Here is a 20,985-nt window from a genome sequence, read left to right as displayed (position 1 = left end):
AGAGGGTCTCACCCTATTCCCTGGGAGAAGGAATGCTGATATCATGAAGCTTCCATAAAACCCCAAGAGGACAGGGTTCAGTGAACTTCTGGGTAGCTGAACAGTGGAGGTTCCTGGAGGGTGGCGCCCAGGGAGGTATGGAAGCTCTGCCCCTTCCTCCAAACCTTGCCCTATGTGTCTCTTCACCTGTGTCCTTTACAATATCCATTATAATAAACCACTGGGCCAGGCACGGTGGCTCACGCCTGTAATCCCAGCACTTTGGGAGGCCGAAGCAGGCAGATCACCTGCAGTCAGGAGTTCGAGACCAGCTTGGCCAACAGGACGAAACCCTGTCTCTACTAAAAATATAAAAATCTAGCCAGGTGTGGTGGCGCATGCCTGTAGCACCAGCTTCTTGGGAGGCTGAGGCACGACAATCACTTGAACCTGGTAGGCGGAGGTTGCAGTGAGCTGGGATCATACCACTGCACTCTAGCCTGGGCGACAGAGCAACACTCCGTCTCAAAAATAAATAAATAAAAATAAACCAGTGAACATAAGCGTTTCTCTGAGTTCTGTGAGCCACTCACAGGTAGCAAATTAATCGAAACCAAACAGGGGGTCAGGGGGTCATGGGAACCCCAACTTGAAGCTGATCTGTCAGAAGTTCTGCAGAGGCCCGGCCTTGCAACTGATGTATGTGAGGAGTCTTGGGGACTGAGTCCTCAACTTGTGGGATCTGACACTCTCTCCAGGTAGTGACAGAACTGAATTAGAGGACGCCCAGCTGGTGTCTGCTGCTCGGTGTGTGGAGAAAACCCCACACACATTTAGTCATAGGTCTTCTGTGTTGACTGTTGTTGCGGTGTGAGAGTGGAGAGTTTTCTCTACACGACAATAAAATTGGAATGTCTGGAGGTAGGATGCAGGCACTGGTGTTTTTAATTTTTAAGTAGTCAAAGTGGAGAACTCCTAGTCTCCCCACTTCTCTCTGATGAAGACCACTACATTAACTCATTTAAATTCGGTATGCTCAACTGGGCACGGTGCCTCATGCCTGCAATCTCAGTACTTTGGGGGGCCTAAGTGGGAGGATCATTTGAGCCCAGGAGTTCAAGACCAGCCTGGGCAACATAGACCCCATCTCTACAAAAAATTAGTAAGTTAGCCAGGTGTGGGGGTGCATCTGTAATGCAGCTATTTGGGAGGCTGAGGTGGGAGGATCACTTGAGCCCAGGAGATCAAGGCTGCAGTGAGCTGTGATCACACCACCACACTCCAGCCTGGGTAACAGACTGAGATCCTGTCTCAAGAAATAAAATAACAAATAAATTCAGTACACTCCTGTGCAATGGGTAATTTTTACATTTCTATTTTGCAAATGAAACTGAGATCACAGATGTTACATGACTGGGTGATCCACAGTCAAACAGCTAGTAAGTGGCATGATTCACATCTTCTGACACCAAATTCATTCTCCAGCCAGTGAGTGGGAGCCCGTGCAGAGCATCAGGAGCACTGAAGAGAAGACATTCTTCACAATGGCAGCCCCCATGGCTCTGAGCACCCCTGGGAATCCAGGGTTATAAACTGGAGTCATCGGGGTCTTGGCTGCGCATCCCACAGGGACCACCTTTGCACGGTGTGTCCTGCCATTGTGCCCCACACTGGTTGGGACAGGTCATGGGCATAGCAAAAGGTATCTGGGCACATTCAGCAGGTCAGAGAAACCTCCCAGCCTAGAACACACTATGAGCGTCTCTGAACCACTCCCTGTGTTTGCCTTTTGCTCTGCATGGGGTTTAGCACTTGCAGGCACTTGGAAATTTCACTCGCCCTTGGAAATTCCGTTCCCCCATAGCCTGTCTTTCATCCTGCTTCCTTCTCACCCCATTTTGCCTCTGATCCTCACATCCTCTAAAGTGGAGTTCCTACAAAGTATATGCACCTTTCTCATGCTACAGTGTACTGTAGCTCATTTTGTAATTCTGATATAACTCTCTGACATTTTTGTATATTTATGTTTTTATTTTTATTTTTTGGAGACAGAGTCTTGCTCTGTCGCCCAAGCTGGAGTCTAGTGGCAAGATCTCAGCTCACTGCAACCTCCGACTCCTGGGTTGATGCAATTCTTGTGCCTCAGCCTCACGAGTAGCTGGGACTACAGGCACGCGTTAACCACAACTGGCTAATTTTTTTGTGTTTCAGTAGACACTGGGTTTCACCATGTTGGCCACGCTGGTCTCGAACTCCTGTCCTCAGGCAATCTGCCCACAGTGGCCTCCCAAACTCCTGGGATTACAGGCATGAGTCACCGTGCCTGGCTGCATTTACTTTTTTTTTTGAAATGGAGTCTCACTCTGTCGCCCAAGCTGGAGTGCAGTGGCTTGATAACCACAACCTCCGCCTCCCAGATTCAAGCGATTCTCCTGTCTCAGCCTCCTGAGTAGCTGGGATTACAGGCATATGCCATCACGCCCAGCTAATTTTGTATTTTTAGTAGAGACGGGGTTTCTCCATGTTGGTCAGGCTGGTCTTGAACTCCCAACCTCAGGTGATCCGCCTGCCTCAGCCCCCCAAAGTGCTGGGATGACAGGCATGAGCCACTATGCCCGGCCGGGTATTTACGTTTTTAAATTGTTTTCTGTGTAAACTCTATAAGGGGCAGGGATTTTTTGCACCGCTGTTGGCAGCCCCTAGGACAATGCCTGGCCCTAGTAGGTGTTCGATAAATATATACAGGTTGAATATCCCTTAACTGAGATGCTTGGCACCAGAAGCATTTAGGATTTCAGATTTTGGAATATTTGCATTATACCAATTGAACACCCCTAATCTGAAAATCCAAAATTAGAAATGCTCCAATGAGGCCAGGTGCGGTGGCTCATGCCAGTAGTCCCAGCACTATGGGAGGCCAAGGTGGGAGGATCACATGAGGCCAGAAATTCCAGACCGGCCTGGGCAACATGGTGAAGCCTCCTCTCCTACAAAAAATACAAAAATTAGCCAGAGGCTGGGCCTGGTTTTTCATGCCTGCAATCTCAGCACTTTGGGAGGCCGAGGCGGTGGATCCATCCCTTGAGCCTAGGAGTTCGAGACCAGCCTGGGCAACACAGTGAGACTCTGTGCTAAAAATACAAAAATTAGCGGACATGGTGGCAGATGCCTGCAGTCCCAGCTATTGGGGGTTGGGACGCTGAGGCGGGAGGATCGCCATAGCCGGGAAAGTCGAGGCTGTAGTGAGCCATGACCGCGCCACTGCATCCCAGCCTGGGCAGCAGAAGTGACAGCCTTTCTCAAAAGAAAAGAAAGTTAAAAGAAGAAAAAAGAAGTGCTCCAATGTGCATTTCCTTTGAGCATCAGGTCAGCGCTCAAAAACTTTCAAGATTTTGAAGCATTTCGGATTTCAGATGTTTGGATTAGGGATGCTCAACCCCTATTGATTTAATATGCGGTGGAAACGTGACGACCTAGGTTTTAAGTCGCGGTTTCCTCAGTGGTGGGTTTGGGGTATTACCCCTGCCTGGCCGGCCTCCGGGCTTGTTTCCAGAAGATGCTACCCCGAGAGCTGCGAACCGCCAAGCTCCGCAGCGCGCAGGGCTCCGACAGGGACCAGCGAGGTCAGCTCCAAGGGTCACCCCAGGCTCCAAACTGGCCAGAGCCGCCCTGAGATTTGCGGAGGCCGCCTTGCCCCCACCCCGCCCCGCAATCCCGGACCCGACCCGCCCCCTCTCCCGTTCGCTCGCCCCGCCCCCTGTTCGCCCACTGCGCCGGGACACCGAGGGGGCGGCGCCTCGAGGCCGGGAGGAGTGTTGCGTCGCGGCCTTCAGACACAAAGAGCGGCCGGGGGGACGGGGGTGGTGCCGCGCTCCTGGCCCCGCGCGGGCGGACGGCGGAGGCGCCTCTCAGGTAAGCCGGCCCGGGCGTCCGGCGGGCCATTCAGGCGGCTGGTGGGGTCGAGAGTCCGGGGCCGCCCCTGCGTCGCGACCCGCGCCTTAGTCACCAGACCCGGCTCCGGGAGCGCGGCCTCGGGTGCTCCTCGCGGTGCGGGGCGCAGACTCGGCGCATCTGCCAGGGTGCCTGCTCTTCCGGTCGCCCTCGAGGGCGGGGCGGGGGTCACGCCCTAAAATACCGCGCCCGCTGGGCCGAACGCTTGAAAACCCGGTTTCCCGACGGCGGCGGCGCGGGCGCCGTGCGAACGAGGGCCCGGGTCCAGCACAGCCCCAAGGCTCGGCCTGAGGCGGGCGGCCTTGGCCGGGGCCCCGCGTGGTAATGAGCTACGCGGTGCCCGCCGCCTGCCCAGCGCGGGCCGTTTCTCCTGACGCCGCCGGCGTCTGGTCGAGGCCCAGGATTCCCTCCTGCCAGTGTGGCTGCGGCCCCCCACGGAGCGGGACCCGCGTTCGTGGCGCTTGGGACGGTTGATTGAAAGGGTGTAGAAGTCTGTTGCGAATTTTATCTGTTGTACTCGTTTTGCAGATTCGCCCCTTTCCTCCCGCCTGTGTGCGCAGTCACACACACCATGTGGGAGTCTCTGATCGCGTTGGGTTCATAATCATCGATCGTGCCTGGGTACTGATGCCCCATTGTTAGGAGCTCTGTGTAGGGCTGTATGTTTGCACAGGACTCACGTGAGGAAGGGTGGCCACGTTTCTTTCTGCTCTGTGAGACTTAGGCCAAGCCCTGGAACTAGGGAGGAGGTTCAGGAAGAGACCCATGAAGCTGGCGGGGCCTTGGAGAAGGGCAAGTGATTTTCAAGGTCAGTAGTAAGAGGGGTCATGAGTAATGGTAAGTTTCTTCTTAGAGGCCTTTGCTATGACTTCCAGGTTTTTCACACTGGACTTAAAATACTTTTAAAAGCAGAGTTTTTGTTCTTGTTGTTGTTGTTCTTGTTGCTGCTGTTTTTGACACGAAGTTTCACTCCTGTTGCCCAGGCTGCAGTGCAATGGCGCCATCTCGGCTTACTGCAACCTCTGCCTCCCGGAGTCAAGCGATTCTCCTGCCTCAGCCTCCCGAGTAGCTGGGATTACACGCCCAGCTAATTTTTTGTGTTTTTAGTGGAGATGGGGGTTTCACCATGTTGGCCAGGCTGGTCTCGAACTTCTGACCTTCAGGTGATCCAGCTGCCTCGGCCTCCCAAAGTTCTGGGATTACAGGCGTGAGCCACTGCGCCCGGCCAAGTTTTTGTTTTGTTTTGTTTTTGTTTTTTAATTTTATTTTACTTTAAGTTCTGGGATACATGTGCAGAACGTTCCGGTTTGTTACATGGGTATACATGTGCCATGATGGTTTGCTGCACCTATCAACCCGTCATCTAGATTTTAAGCCCCACATACATTAGGTATTTGTCCTAATGCTCTCCCTCCTCTTGCCCCCCACCCGCCCCGACAGGTCCCGGTGTGTGAGGTGTGTGATGTTCCCCTCCCTGTGTCCATGTGTTCTCATTGTCAACTCCCACTTATGAGTGAGAACATGCGGTGTTTGGTTTTCTGTTCTTGTGTTAGTTTGCTGAGAATGATGGCTTCCCACTTTATGCATGTCCCTGCAAAGGACATGAACTCATTCTTTTTTATGGCTACATAGTATTCCATGGTGTATCTGTACCACATTTTCTTTATTCAGTCTATCCGTGATGGGCATTTGGGTTGGTTCCAAGTCTTTGCTATTGTAAATAGTGCTGCAATGAACATACACGTTTATGTGTCTTTACAGTAGAATGATTTATAGTCCTTTGGGTATATACCCAGTAATGGGATCACCGGGTCAAATGTTATTTCTGGTTCTAGATCCTTGAGGAATCGCCACACTGTCTTCCACAATGGTTGAACTAATTTACACTCCCACCAACAGTGTAAAAGCGTTCCTATTCCTCCACAGCCTCTCCAGCATCTGTTTCCTCGCTTTTTAATAATTACCATTCTAACTGGTGTGAGATGGTATCTCATTGTGGTTTTGATTTGCATTTCTCTAATGACCAGTGATGATGAGCTTTTTTTTAAATATATGTTTGTTGGCTGCATAAATGTCTTCTTTTGAGAAGTGTCTGTTCATATCCTTTGGCCACTTTTTGATGGGGTTGTTTTTTTCTTGTAAATTTGTTTAAATTCCTTGTATATTCTGGATATTAGACCTTTGTCAGAAGGGTAGATTGCAAAAATTTTACCCCGTTCTGTAGGTTGCCTGTTCACTCTGGAGAGTTTCTTTTGCTGTGGAGAAGCTCTTAGGTTAGATCCCATTTGTCAGTTTTGGCTTTTGTTGCCATTGCTTTTGGTGTTTTAGTCATGAAGACTTTGCCCATGCCTATGTCCTGAATAGTATTGCCTAGGTTTTCTTTTAGGTTTTTTATGGTTTTGGGTTTTACATTTAAGTCTTTAATCCATCTTGAGTTAATTTTTGCATAAGGTGTAAGGAAGGAGTCCAGTTTCTGTTTACTGCATATGGCTAGCCAGTTTTCCCAGCACAATTTATTAAATAGGAAATCCTTTCCCCATTGCTTGTTTTTGTCAGGTTTGTCGAAGATCAGATAGTTGTAGAAAGCAGAGTTTGTTTGTTTTTTTTTAAGTAGTTAAAACTCATCTGTTAAACAGAACACTGAATCAGCAGCCTAGCAGTTTTATGAACTGTGTGCAAGAATGCTTGTATATTAAAAGGAAAATGCTCAGGTGTTAGAGAAGCAGTCTACTTTCATGCTTGTCCCTTTTGTTTGACTTATACATCATCCATTAGTGGTTTAAATGATGACAGATTGAATTGATCTGTATTGGCAAATAAAAGTGGGATGTGTGTTTATGTAAAGTTCAGGTGCAATAAAAATTAGAGGATAACTCTTTTTTGTAGAATGAGAAAATAGCAAGCCTTCTCCAAGGAACTTGGACTTCAGATTTTTTCTTTTTAATGTAGAGCCGGGAGTCTTGCCCAGGGTGGTCTCCAACTCCTGGGCTGAAGTGATCCACCTGCCTCAGCCTCCCAAAATGCTGGGATTACAGGTATGAGCCACCACACCTGACCTCAGATAACATTTAACTCCATCAAATTAGAAAGAAAGCACTTTATAGAGGAATAGTTAGGACTTAAGCAAAAAGTTTTTTTGTTGTTGTTTTGTTTGTTTGTTTGTTTTTGATACGGAGTCTCGCTCTGTCACCAGGCTGGAGTGCAGTGGCACGATCTCGGCTTACTGCTATCTCCACCTCCCAGGTTCAAGCGATTCCCCTGCCTCAGCCTCCTGAGTAGCTGGGATTATAGGAGTGCACCACCATGCCCAGCTAATTTTTTTATTTTAGTAGAGACGGGGTTTCACCATGTTGGCCAGGATGGTCTCCATCTCCTGACCTCGTGATCCACCCGCCTCGGCCTCCCAAGGTGCTGGGATTATAGGCATGAGCCACCACGCCCGGCCGGACTTGAGCAAAATTTAATTGAGCAGTTTATATTAACTTCGATGGAAACTTTTTCGCTAACTCATACTTACCCCATATGTTGTGATTTATAGGACTGCTGTAAGGTGGGTGAATTGATATGGTCATTTGCTAAGAGCATGTTGTAAGTCTTTTAATGTTAGGGTATCCTTTGAACATTTGGTGATGGAAAATAGAATAACAAGAATGGCAAAGTTCCAACTGTGTCTGTAGCTTCCCCTTTTACAGTGAGTTCAAGTTCCTTGGAGAAGGCTTGCTATTTTCTCATTCTACAAAAAAGAGTTATTCTCTAATTTTTATTGCACCTGAACTTTACATAAACACACATATCCCACTTTTATTTGCCAATACAGATCAATTCAATCTGTCATCATTTAAACCACTAATGGCTCTTTTTAAGTTTTTTAGAAGATGGCACATGTGGCATTTGAGACTTAGGGCATGTGAGCGGGGCTCTGTGAGCACATTCTTTCTATGGTGGACATTTACCTTTGGATTTTTTTTTTTTTTTTTTAACTGAGAAGGAGTCTCGCTCTGTCACCCAGGTTGGAGTGCAGTGGCACAATCTTGGCTCACTGCAATCTCTGCCTCCCGGGTTCAAGCGATTCTCTTGTCTCAGCCTCCTGAGTAGCTGGGATTATAGGTGCCTGACCACGCTCAGCTAATTTTTGTATTTTTAGTAGAGACAGAGTTTCGCCATGTTGGCCAGGCTGGTCTCAAACTCCTGACCTCAAATGATCCACCTGCCTTGGCTTCCCAAAGCGATGATGGGATTGCGGGCGTGAGCCACTGCACCCAGCCTACTTTTGGATCTTGCCATGAGCAGGTAGCTACTAGATAGCTTTCCTCTTTCCTGGCACAAGACAGATTTGGAAGCAGGAAGCAAAAACAGGAGCAGTGTCTTGGCCTCACACCTGAACTGGCATGGCTTCCTAGCTGCAGGTAATAGCGTCCTCTGCCCGGAGGCATTTCCAGCGCTGTGGCCACTTTGCTGTTCCATTCCTTGGTTATTGTGTAAGTAGTTAAGCGGCGGTGGCTGTAACTGGAATCTAGGTTTGAGTTTAGCTTAGTCCTTGGCTTCAAGTGCAGATTAGGAATTCAGGCCCAAGGCCAAGACATTTGATTACTCACAAGCTGAGGCCAAAAGTTTGGGTCATACTCTACCTGGAGCTATTTGGAGGCAGGCTTTCCTTCTCCCACCTTGGGGCAACTTTGAGCCTCCTGGATTCTGATTATTGTTGTTTGTGAATGGACAATTTTCTGGGACAGAGGAGTCTTTTAGAGCGTGGCTTGTATTTTCATCCTTTTTTGACCTAGGTTCGAGCATGCATCTGGCGCTGCCTGGTTGTACTCCCCTTTCTGAACCCGATTGTCTTTCCTCGGACTTCAGAAAGATAATGGAGCGTTCCATCATCCTCCAAGCGAGGTGACCTGTTTCCCCCAAGACTGCTGTATAGTCTCCCTGGAGTCAAAGTCATTTGTTAGTTTCTGAAACAGCAGAGCTCTCTAGGTACCTCTGAAGCAATCAAGTTTGAGAACCTCTAGGATATACCAATTTTTGTGCATTGATTGTTACTTTGTATCTCATAAGGGGCAATCGTTACAATTTTTTTTTTTTTTTTTGAGGTGGAGTCTCACTCTGTCGCCCAGGCTGGAGTGCCATGGCGCAATCTTGGCTCACGGCAACCTCTGCCTGCTGGGTTCAAGCAATTCTCCTGTCTTAGCCTCCTGAGTAGCTGGGATTATAGGTGTCCACCTCCACGCCCAACTAATTTTTGTATTTTTTAGTAGAGACGGGGTTTCACCATGTTGTCTACGCTGGTCTCGAACTCCTGACCTCAGGTGATCCACCTGCCTCGGTCTCCCAAAGTGCTGGGATTACAGGCTTGAGCCACCGTGCCCAGCCCACACATCCTCTTATAACCTTATTTTTGGATCTGCTTTGTTGAGTAAAGTAACGATTTTGGTTTGTTGGAGTTTCTAAGAGTGGTCAGAGACCTGAGGGGCAATCACTCTTCAAAATCTCTCAGTTTTTAAGCCTCTGGTAAAGAATTTTACATTTGTAGAGTATATCAGTTAGGATATTTTAGCCACTAGTGTTGGAAAACCCAACTCAGTCTGGCTTAAATAAACGGAGTTCACAGAAGACCTCAGGATGGGCTGCTCCATGGTTGAAGTGGCCCTGAGGGACCCAGGTGGCTCCTCTTCTGCACACAGCCTCTCACATCCATGGAGAGAGGGAGCTTGGCTTCTGTGGCTTCTGTGCCTCTCTGAAGAATGAGGAGTGACAGCTGGTGCCCCCAGCCAGGGTAGTGGAGTCCTGGGCCATTTGAACCAGTCACCAGGAGGCCTCCCCCGGCTGTCTCCAGAGGCAGGGTGACGTGGGGGTATGGGGACAGGAAAGACAGGCTTTTGGGTGCCTGGTCCGTGGGGGCTGTGTGAGCCTCACCATAAGGTAGCGTGTCACCTGTGCCCAGTCCCCGTGCATGACTTGTGCACTGGTTGTGGCTGCCAGAAATGGAGCTCAGGTCTCCTGGTGTTTTGTTTTTAAATTTTGAATGAGCATTCAGTAGGTGCCAGGCACTGTTCTCAGTGTTTCTGTTAAATTCTTTCACGGAGTACTCATAGCAGGAGGCTGAGCCGGGGTGTACTGTTGCCCCCATCTCACACACAGGGAGTGCGAGGGTCAGAGAGGATAATAACATACTCAGGGTCACATGGAGGTCAGGGGTGCTCCGGTCTGGAGAGGCTCTGCAAATTCCATGTTCCCTGCTGTGCCTCCCAACACAATGGGGTTTCCAACATCCCTTACTGCCTCCGAGGGACTATATCATTTCTTTACCTTAACAAGAAAATGAGGTATTTTCAGTGCTAGAGAAAAGCTGTGACTTACGTGATCCTGTCTACACATGCTGGTTGAGAAGCAGTATGAGGACTGTTAGCTCAAAGTCCCATTTTTATTTTATTTATTTATGTTTTAGAGACAGGGTTTCACTGTGTTGCCTGGCTTGACTTGAACTCCTGGGTTCAAGCATTCTCCCACCTCAGCCTCCCAAGTAGCTGGGACTACAGGCATGTGCATGACTCCATTTAATTTAATTTAATTTAAATTGCTTGAGCTTTACTGCTTGATCAAATTCCTTTTTTTTTTTTTTTTTTTTTTTGGAGATGGAGTCTCGCTCTGTCACCCAGGCTGGAGTGGTAGTGGTCGATCTCCGCTCACTGCAAGCTCTACCTCCCAGGTTCACGCCATTCTCCTGCCTCAGCCTCCTGAGTAGCTGGAACTACATGCGCCCGCCACCATGCCCGGCTAATTTTTTGTATTTTTAGTAGAGACGGGGTTTCACCGTGTTAGCCAGGATGGTCTCGGTCTCCTGACCTCATGATCCACCTGCCTCAGCCTCCCAAAGTGCTGGGATTACAGGTATGAGCCACTGCGCCCAGCTAATCAAATTCCATTTTTAAGCAAGAGTATTAAGGACTTAATGAATTGTGCTTTGCTTTTTGTGGGCTTTGTGTGCGTGTGTGCGCCCATGGAAATAACATTTCAGGGCTGGGCGAGGTGGCTTATACCTGTAATCGCAGCACTTTGGGAGATTGAGGCGGGCAGATCACTTGAGGTCAGGAATTTGAGACCAGCCTAACCAACATGGTGAATCCCCGTCTCTACCAAAAATAGAAAAATTAGCCAGGTGTGGTGGGGCACACCTGTAATCCCAGCTACGCCAGAGGCTGACATGGAAGAATCGCTTGATCCTGGGAGGCAGAGGTTGCAGTGAGCCAAGATTGTGCTACTGCACTCCATGGGCGCCAGAGTGAGATTCCATCTAAAAAAAAAAAAAAAAATCACACCTGTAATCCCAGCACTTTGGGAGGCCGAGGCAGGCAGATCACCTGAGGTTGAGAGTTCAAGACCAGCCTGACCAACATGGAAAAACCCCATCTCTACTAAAAATACAAAATTAGCCAGGTGTGGTGGTACATGCCTGTAATCCCAGCTACTCGGTAGGCCGAGGCAGGAGAATCTCTTGAACCTGGGAGGTGGAGATTGCAGTGAGCCGAGATCGCGCCATTGCATTCCAGCCTGGGCAACGAGAGTGAAACTCCGTCTCAAAAAAAAGAAAAGAAAAGAAAAGATTTCAGAAAAATGAGTCTGTTCCTGGGACTGGGACAGTAGTAAGCCCCGAGCTTCTGCTGGCCCCACACAAAGAGGGGTGGTGGGGTCCCCTGCCAGGATGGACCTCACAGGAGCTCCATTCACAAAGAGGACCTCCAGGTTCCCCTTAGAGTCATGGGTGGTGTCAGACCCTAAACATGAGAACCAGCATCAGTCAATATAGTGAAATATTCACTAACTTGGAGTTTTCGTTTCAAGGGCATAGGAATGTAGTAAACAGCTATTAATTATTTAAAAATCAACAGGGAGAGTCTGCTCGGTGCAGATTTTAAGTAGGTTGTCCCAACCTCAGGGAGAGCTCCTTGTATCTGGAAGGCCTCTGCCTGTCCTGTACTCAAGTGACCTGAGGAGGGATGTGCTGGACTGTCCGGCCACGTGGCCTTGGGACTTCCAGCCATGCTCGGGAGGAGGACAAAACCAGGCAGGCAGAAGTGGGTAGCGTGCCAGGTCTCCAACACAGGAGAGGCGGCAGGGCCTTGAACAGACTTGGGGACGCGTGTCTCCATGTGGACCAGTTAGTAAAACTGAGTACCCACGGTCCTGGGATGACCAGCAGGGACTCCAGAGGGCGGGCTGCAGCCCGGCCAGTTAGCTCCCTGCTTCAGGCGACGGTGTCACTGCTCTCCAAGGCCCCAGATGAAGGTAAGTGACAGGCTGAGATTTTCCCCAACTCTGGGTAGGGACAGAAACGTGGATGCCCAATTTCGGAACCCCGCAATCTACATTAATGGCCTGTACTGATTTCTGGTACGGTTCCTCAGGAAACTGTGTCAAGCAGGACGTTTGCAGGGGCAGGTCTGAAGTGGACACGGTCCACAGCCTGCATAGTTCAAGACCAGCCAGGCCTTGCTCTGTGGCAAAAGTTTTAAACTGTAGTTGATAGTGTACACTGTTGCACAGCTTTAAAGCGAAGCAATTCTTGATACATTTTAAATTCTTACTGAATTTTTATTATTTCTAACTGTGCACGTAAAGTAAGACTCTTATCATTGTAGACTTTCACCACTTAAAATTCTCAGGCTGGCACGGTGGCTCATGCATGTAATCCCAGAACTTTGGGAGGCTGAGGTGAGAGGATCTCTTGAGTTCAGGAGTTCGAGACCAACCTGGGCAATGTACTGAAACCCCATCTCTACCAAAAAAAAAAATTGAAAAATTAGCTAGGCGCACTGGCATGTGCCTGTGGTCCAAGCTACTTGAGAAGCTGAGGTAGGAGGATCACTTGAGCACGGGAAGTGGAGGCTACAGTGAGTGGGGATGCACCACCGCACTCCAGCCTGGGTAACAGAGCAAGATCTTGTCTCAAAAAAGTAAAATAAAATAAAAACGAATAAACTTCTCATAATTCAAACTCACATAAAGGTGACTACCCTGCTGCAGTCACCATGCTAACCAAGCGACTGCAGTTACTGTCACCAGTTATGAGACATCTGTGCCCCCCATGAGATGTGCCAAGGACACACCTGACCCAGGTGTTCCTGCCACCCCTGAATCTAATTGTGCAGACACCAGACAGACTCTGGGACATTCTACAAAACGCCCTGCCTGTGTCTACTCCAAAGACTTCAAAGTTCAGAAACAGAGACTGAGAAAATGGTCTGGTTTAAAGGGACAGGAAAACCATGTACAGTGCTTGTCTCTGAATTGGAACCTGGACTGGGGTGAAAAAGATAGCTGTAAAGGACATTGTTGGCACCATGGACAGAATTTGATCTGAATGGTGGATTGTATAAATGTCAAATTTCCCTAGTTTGTTGTACTGTGACTGTCTCCTTGAGCTTAGTGAATACATTTTGAACTATTTAGGGATACAGGGGCACAAAGTCTGATACCCGATTTCAAGTGGAGAAGGAGAGGAGCAGGGGTAGATAGATGATATGGAGGGAGGGAGGAAGTGAGGGAGAGCAAATGACAAAATGGTCGTGGTAAAGGGGAAAAGTGGAAACAGGTGGTGAAGCCAGCCGAGTGAGGGAGTATTGGAGAATTTTTTGTACTATTCTTACAAGTTTTTTTTGTTGTTGTTTTGTGTTTTTTTTGAGACTGAGTCTTGCTCTGTCGCCCAGGCTGGATGACGCGATCTCAGCTCACTGCAACCTTTGCCTCCTGGGTTCCAACAATTCTCCTGCCTCAGCCTCCTGAGTAATTGGGATTACAGGCCCACGCCACCATGCCCGGCTAATTTTTTACTTTTTAGTAGAGACGGGGTTTCACCATGTTGGCCGAGCTGGTCTCGAATTCCTGACCTCATGATCCATCCACCTTGCCCTCCCAAAGTGCTGGGATTACAGGCGCGAGCCACCACACCTGGCCTATTCTTTTTTTTTTTTTTGAGACGGAGTCTCGCTCTGTCACCCAGGCTGGAGTGTAGTGGCGCAATCTCGCCTCACTGCAAGCTCCGCCTTCTGGGTTCATGCCATTCTCCTGCCTCAACCTCTGGAGTAGCTGGGACTACAGGCGCCTGCCACCACGCCCAGCTAATTTTTGTATTTTTAGTAGAGACAGGGTTTCACCATGTTAGCCAGGATGGTCTCGATCTCCTGACCTCATGATCCGCCCGCCTCGGCCTCCCAAAGTGCTGGGATTACAGGTGTGAGCCACCGCGCCTGGCCTATTCTTTTAAATTTTCTATACATTTGAAAGTTTTTCAGAATAACAACTTAAAAAGTCAGTCCTATATTCACTGCCATCTAAAGACCTCCAACCAATAAAAAGTTTACTATATTTCATCTATTCTAAGATAAACCTTTTTTTTTCTTTGCATGATAGTATTTTTGACTTGGGAGTACATTTAAAAACTGATGCTATCTTAGCACTGGGTCACATTTTGACAGCAGTTTTTCGTCATCATTTGTCTTAGAATTAGTGGCATCTCAAATTTGATGAAATACTGTATTTTTCTCTGGCTCTGTTATGTGAGGAGGTGGGAAAAAAGAAGACTCCTAGGAGCTTTGCATGTGACATTTTTTCAGCCCCTCATGCCCACATCTACACTCAAGGATTCCATCCCCATGCTGTGTAGCTACATTAAACTCAACATATTCCAGACTGGATTTCTGTCTGCACCTCTATCTACCATGCCAATCTGTGCTTCCTCTGTTTCCTCCCTCAAGGAACAGAAACCTGATTTTTAGCCACCGATGGCCCCAGAAGGTCCAACAGGAGGAGCTCCAGGACCTGTCTAGGAGGGGAGATGTGGACACTTCCTGTAAAGTGGGGCATGCATGAGGAGGAGGTGGCCTGGATCCTTCCCTTTCTGGGTAAAGGGTGGAAGCGGTGTGGATTCTTTACTTCGTGTGTTCTGATAGCCATGTGTCACTGTGTACTTGTTCTTTGGGTCTTCACATCTCCTCCTGTTGCATTTTAAAGCATTTCAATGGCATTTTTATGCCTAATAAAGCATTCTCCTAGAAAAAAAAAAAGATGGTGGTGGGCACAAGGCCCTTGCCCAGCCATGCCATGGCACAGACACTAGCTTTGTTTCTTGAAATGACTTTGGGATCCAGATGTCTGTGCTTCATTTTCTCCATTGTCAAGTGAGAATAGTTTTCCCGAGTCAGTTAAGATAATGGACAAGGGAATTTAAGGTGCCATAAAGCTCTAAAATTCTATGATTTAAAATAGGGGACTTTTGAAACAGTCATTTATACTAGAATCATTCAAATAACAGATACGCTTTAGGCAAACAGCTCTGAGCGCAGACGTCAGTGAAGGGCAGGGGTGTGGCTGGTTTCTCTGCTTCCTGACTCCCCACACTCCTTCCCAGGTTTCTTTCCCTTACTGGTTCCTGTTTCTGGGTGATTTTTACACTGGATGCTTGCAGGGAATTCATTCCTGACCACCAGGAACGGGTGTGCTGTATGGAACAGGCTATGGCCTGATGCTCCAGGCTCTTGTCTGCTCCAGGGTCCCTAGTCACCGCCATGTTGGAAACTTTTCAGGTCTCCTCAGACCTTGAACTCCATGTGTGTCAGACTTAGAAATGGTTCCATGCAAAGTCTTTTTAGTTGACTCAGGGGAAACTGCATCAGCCCAGGATTGTAACATTTTATTTTAGTTTATTTTGTTTGGCATGGACTTCAAGTAGTTGCAATAGCAAAATATGGTAATTTTCCCATCAATGGGCTCCTCAGATTGCTGTGTTTTATCTACATTTAGGTTGACGGGCAATTCTGAATCCTCTTTTAGGGCCTTTGAATTGTTGGTGTTGACACTGACCTTCACAGCAGGCTCATTCTTTAGAAATAGAAACCCCAAATATTCAGGCCTCTGTCAGAGTCTGTGCACTTTAGGATACGTGTAGAGAGCGTAGAAGAGCATCAGTGTTGTGTGTTATGCCTCTAGGCTCCTAATCACATGGCTGGAATTTCAGATATGAAAGTTGGAATAATCATGAGAAAAGGGGTAGACTGTTCTTAGGATTTTTCAGCATAGATTTTATAGGCTATGTTATTTTATTCTTTAATTTTTTTTTTTGAGATGGAGTTTTGCTCTTGGCGCCCAGGCTGGAGTGCAGTGGTGTGATCTCGGCTCACTGCAACCTCCGCCTCCCGGGTTCAAGCAATTCTCCTGCCTCAGCCTCCCAAGTAGCTGGCACTACAGGCATGTGCCACCATGCCCAGCTAATTTTTGTATTTTTAGTAGAGACAGGGTTTCACCATGTTGGCCAGGCTGGTCTGGAACTTCAGACCTCAGGTGATCCGCCCGCCTCGGCCTCCCAAAGTGCTGAGATTACAGGTGTGAGCCACCACGCCTGGCCTATTCTTTTATTTCTTTATAGTCAACATGAAACTAGAAAGGTTACACCCAGGTTCTGGGGAAGAGAAAGTGTCTCAGTTTTATAACAGATGGATAGAATGGACCGGGACGTGGAATGTTTGGTTGAAGTATTGCTTTTTTGTTCTGGGGAGGAAGCAAGTTAATATTCTTTCCTTATAATTCAGTTTACTAATATAGATTCTTACATGACACTAGGGCTTTTCAGGTTGATTTAGAGCTGGAAGAGACATTTTCCGTGTATTTTGGATATCAAATTCCTGTACTTATTTCATGGAAAAACTTTTAGAAAACTATCAAAACTACCTTATATGCTTGTGTGCTGTTAGTAGGTACGGGGCAGTATGTAAAGGTTTGTGTTCCAACTCTGGAGTTAATCACTCACTGTGAGTTCACTTAGCAGATCTGTGACCTTGGGCAAATTGCTTAGCCTCTTCTGTGGCTCAATTTCCTCACCTGTAAAATGGGTAATAATAGTGCCTTCTTCAGAAGGATAAATTCCAAAGTGCCTAGGAATGTGTCCAGTACATGATGAGCACTCAAGAAATACAAGTTTTATATCACCAAAACATAATTACAAAAGCAAGCACCGTAGTGAGGGGTCAATGGTAGAGACACCTCTCCAGTGGCTCTGACAGCTCAGAGAGTGGGCCCCAGCACTGCACTCCCAGGGAGGGAGTGTTAAGAAAATCTCCTGGGGCCGTTTTTTTTTCCCCTCAACCTTTAAGGTCACTTGACTGAAACAAAAATAAATTGCAACAATTGTCTCATTAAAAAAAAAAAAACTACTCAGAATGGCAAAATGTGCAAACACTTCAAAAAAGTATAAACTTAGGCAACTTAAAGGAACAGACTGTATTACTAAGATACTGTGGTGACCCTGCAGGGTCTGTCCTCATGTCCTCCTGTGTCTGCACATGCGTTCTGCAGAGTTGAAAGCTGTGTGTGCTAGGCTTCTGCTGAGTTCTCTTGGTTAGTGTTTTTATAGACAGGTGTCTGCATGTTGACACAGTACATGGCCTGTTAGCTTCAGTGCTGTTGAAAATGTATACCGTGATGTGTTTCCCTTTTGTTAGGATTTTGATTTTTTGCTGAGCTAAAGCAACCTTTTTTTTTTTTTTCAGACAGAGTCTCACTCTCTTGACCAGGCTGGAGTGCAGTGGTGTGATCTTGGTTCACTGCAACCTTTGCCTCCCAGGATTCAAGCAATTCTCCTGCCTCAGCCTCCTGAGTAACTGGGATTACAGGCGTGTGCCACTATGCCCAGCTAATTTTGTATTTTTAGTAGAGACAGAGTTTCACCATGCTGGCCACACTGGTCTGAAATTCCTGACTTCAAGTGATCCACCTGCCTCAGCCTCCCAAAGTGCTGGGATTCCAGGTGTGAGCCACTGTGTCCAGCCTAAAGCAACTTTTAAATAGCATTCCATGAAGAGTTTCCAAGTCTTCCTGTTTTCCTTCTCTCTGGACTAAAATGTCTCCACCTTCCTTCCTCCCTGCAGCCCTGTCACTGTGTACTCAGGCTGCTGCTGGGGCAGGTGTGCACTGAGTTCTCTTATCACAACCTCCCAGCAGGCTCCTTCGAGGAGTGCTGGAGGGTCTGGGCTGGCCAGGCTCACACAGGCCCACTCCTTGACCCTGATGTGCCAGACACGTGGAGTCATCTCACCTTGCCCCTGGTGAGACAGGGAGGGAAACCCTTTCTTAAGTTGTTTTAATTTGTGTTTCCTTAATGATGAGCAGTACTGTGCCTATGAAACCTGCTTATTATAATGAAAGGCAAGATTATCCCCTTACGTGATCAGCCTTCCTTTTTCTGGATATTTTGACGTGGTTCTTACAGGAGTAAAGACATCATAGTCGTAGCAAGCTGTGGCATCCTCACCCAGCCAGCCATCGGGGCTTACTCATTAATGAGTGAGAACGGGGAGCTTTCATGGTGACAACACCTACTTACAGAGCAGTCATCAGTTTTTTTCAGAATATTAACATCTACTTGCCCAGGATTTGGCTGGGCGCGGTGGTTCACGCCCAGCACTTTGGAAGGCTGAGATGGATGGATCACTTGAGGCCAGGAGTTTGAGACCAGCCTGGCCAACATGGTGAAACCCTGTCTTTACAAAAAATACAAAAATTAGCCAGGCATGGTGGCGTGTGCCTGCAGTCCCAGCTACTCGGGAGGCTGAGGCAGGAGAATCATGAGCCTGGGAGGTGGAGGTTGCAGTGAGCTGAGATTGCGCCACTGCACTCCAGCCTGTGTGACAGAGTGAGCAACTCCTTCTCAAAAAAAAAAAAAAATCTACTTGCCCAGGATCTCTGACATTTTGGAAAAGGTAAAAAAAAAAAAGGATCTGTATTAGTTCGTTCTCGCACTGCTATAAAGAAATACCTTAGACTGGGTAATTTATAAAGAAAAGAGGTTTAATTGGCTCAGGGTTCTGCAAACTGTATAGGAAGCATAGCGGCTTCTGCTGCTGGGGAGGCCTCAGGGAGCTTCCAATCATGGCGGAAGGCGAGTGGGGAGCGAGGTGGCTCACACAGTGGGAGCAGGAGCATGAGAGAGCAAGCGAGGAGGTGCCACACACCTTTAAACAACCAAATCTCATGAGAACTCACTATCCTGACAACAGCACCAGGGGGATGATGCTTACCCATGAGAAACCGCCCCCACAATCCAGTTGCCTCCCACCAGGCCCCACCTCCGGCATTGAGTATTATAGTTGAACATGAGGTTTGGGCAAGGACACAGATCCAAACCATATTGGTGTCTATATGAATTCTTCTCTGCAATTTCTAGCTTTTGTTTTGTTTTGAGACAGAGTTTTGCTCTGTCGCCCAGGCTGGAGTGCAATGGCCCAATCTCAGCTCACTGCAACCTCTGCCTCCTGCGTTAAAACGATTCTCCTGCCTCAGCCTCCCAAGTAGCTGGGACTACAGGTGCCCACCATGCCCAGCTAAAATTTTTTTTTTTTTTTTTAGTGGAGACAGGGTTTTGCCATGTTGGCCAGGCTGGCCTCCATCTTCTGAGTGATCCTCCTACCTTGGCCTCCCAAAGTGCTGGGATTACAAGTGTGAGCCACCACGCCCGGCTGCAGTACCTAGCTTTGACAGAGAATCAGATGTGCCAGCGAGGCTCCTGAGAAAGCTCTGGGTGGTTCCTTGACAGTCGTGACATTTCCATAGTGACAAGGGTAGTGGGGCTCAGTTGTGGCCCTGCTGCATTCAGGAAGGACTGCTCTTCCTGTGGCTGCTTCCCCCACCTCCATGCTTGCTCCACACCAGGCCATGCCTTCTGCCTCTGAGGGAATCTGGGTTACCAGTCGTCGGCCTCTTAGGTGTCGCTCAGAACATATCTGCACCCACATCTCTCCTGCCTCCTGCAGGGCCTCCCAAGAGGAGGTGACCTGCCCACTTCCATTCATCGCTGTCTTGCCCTCCAGGCTCTGAGACATGGGCCGCTGGCTGCTGTGGAAGAGCTGCAGGCATGCAGTGGCTTCTGCACCAGCATCCCACCCTACTGCTGCTCCAACCCGGCACTGTGGAGCTCCCTTGGGAAGCATTATCACAGACGCTCCCAGGTAAATGTAAATTATCTTGTTTAATAAAAACACGTATAAACTCCTTGGCATGTATGCACCTGCAGCAGGATAAGTTATTCAAACTTGTTGTTTGGTTTTCAAGTGTATGTAGATTTTCCTGTTGTATCTTTCTATTGCTAATTTAATTTATTTCTAGTTTAATTATTATTATTATTATTATTTTTGAGACAGAGTCTCGCTCTGTCACCCAGGCTGGAGTGTAGTGGCACTATCCCGGCTCACTGCAACCTCCACCTCCTGGGTTCAAGTGATTCTCCTGTCTCAGTCCTGCTAGTAACTGGGATTACAGGCATGCATCACCATGCCCGGCTAATATTTTTTTGGTAGAAACGGGGTTTTACCATGTTGGCCAGGCTGGTCTCAAACTCCTGACCTCAAGTGATCTACCCACCTGGGCCTTCCAAAGTGCTGGGATTACAGGTGTGAGCCACCACACCCAGCAGAAAAAAAAAATTATTTTGTAGAGACAAGGAGGGTTCTCAATGTGTTGCCCAGGCTGGTCTCAAACTCCTGGCCTCAAGTGATCCTCCTGCCTCAGCCTCCCAAAGCACTGGGATTATAGGGATGAGCCACCACACTCAATTCCAAATTCAATTTCTTTCTTCAATTTCAGGGCTGCTATTCAGATCATCTCTTTCATCTTGGAAAAGTTCTGATCGTGGTTTTTAAGAAATTGGTGGCAGGGTGTGGTGGCTTACTCCTGTAATCCCAGAACTTTGGGAGGCTGAGGTGGCAGGATCACTCGAGCACAGGAGTTTGAGACCAGTCTGGGAAACATAGCGAGACACTGTCTCTACAAAAAATTTAAAAAATAAGCCAGGCATGGTGGCACGTGCCTGTAGTCACAGCTACTCAGGAGGCTGAGGTAGGAGGATTGCTTGAGCGGAGGAGGTTGAGGCTGCTATGAGCCATGATCAGGCCACTACTCTTCCCGACTAGGTGACAGAGTGAGAGTCTGTCTTTAAAAAAAAAAGTAAGAAAGAAATTGGTCCTTTTAATCTAAACTGTTGAATTTATGTGTGTGGAGTTTATAGTATCCTAT

General features: G+C 47.9%; 1 protein-coding gene across 6 annotated transcripts in view; it reads left to right on the top strand.

The window, feature by feature from the left end:
• Positions 1–3,737: 3,737 nt before the first annotated feature.
• The window catches only part of NINL (ninein like), a 138,892-nt gene continuing 121,644 nt past the window's right edge, over positions 3,738–20,985 (top strand). The window contains exon 1 of one of the 6 annotated variants that reach the window (XM_055104955.2): positions 3,738–3,891. Coding sequence is in view for 3 of the 6 variants with exons in the window: in XM_063600943.1 (XP_063457013.1) it covers positions 19,829–19,922 (94 nt within the window). In the remaining 3 variants the exon portion in view is untranslated. Of the gene's footprint in view, positions 3,892–17,923; positions 19,923–20,985 lie in introns of those variants that run through there. The other 5 variants (XM_034947653.3, XM_063600943.1, XR_010110975.1 and 2 more) reach the window with 5 other exon arrangements.

Source organism: Pan paniscus, chromosome 21, assembly GCF_029289425.2.
Source record: "Pan paniscus chromosome 21, NHGRI_mPanPan1-v2.0_pri, whole genome shotgun sequence".
NCBI classification, from domain to species: Eukaryota; Metazoa; Chordata; class Mammalia; order Primates; family Hominidae; genus Pan; species Pan paniscus.
This window is presented reverse-complemented; position numbering and strand designations above follow the sequence as displayed.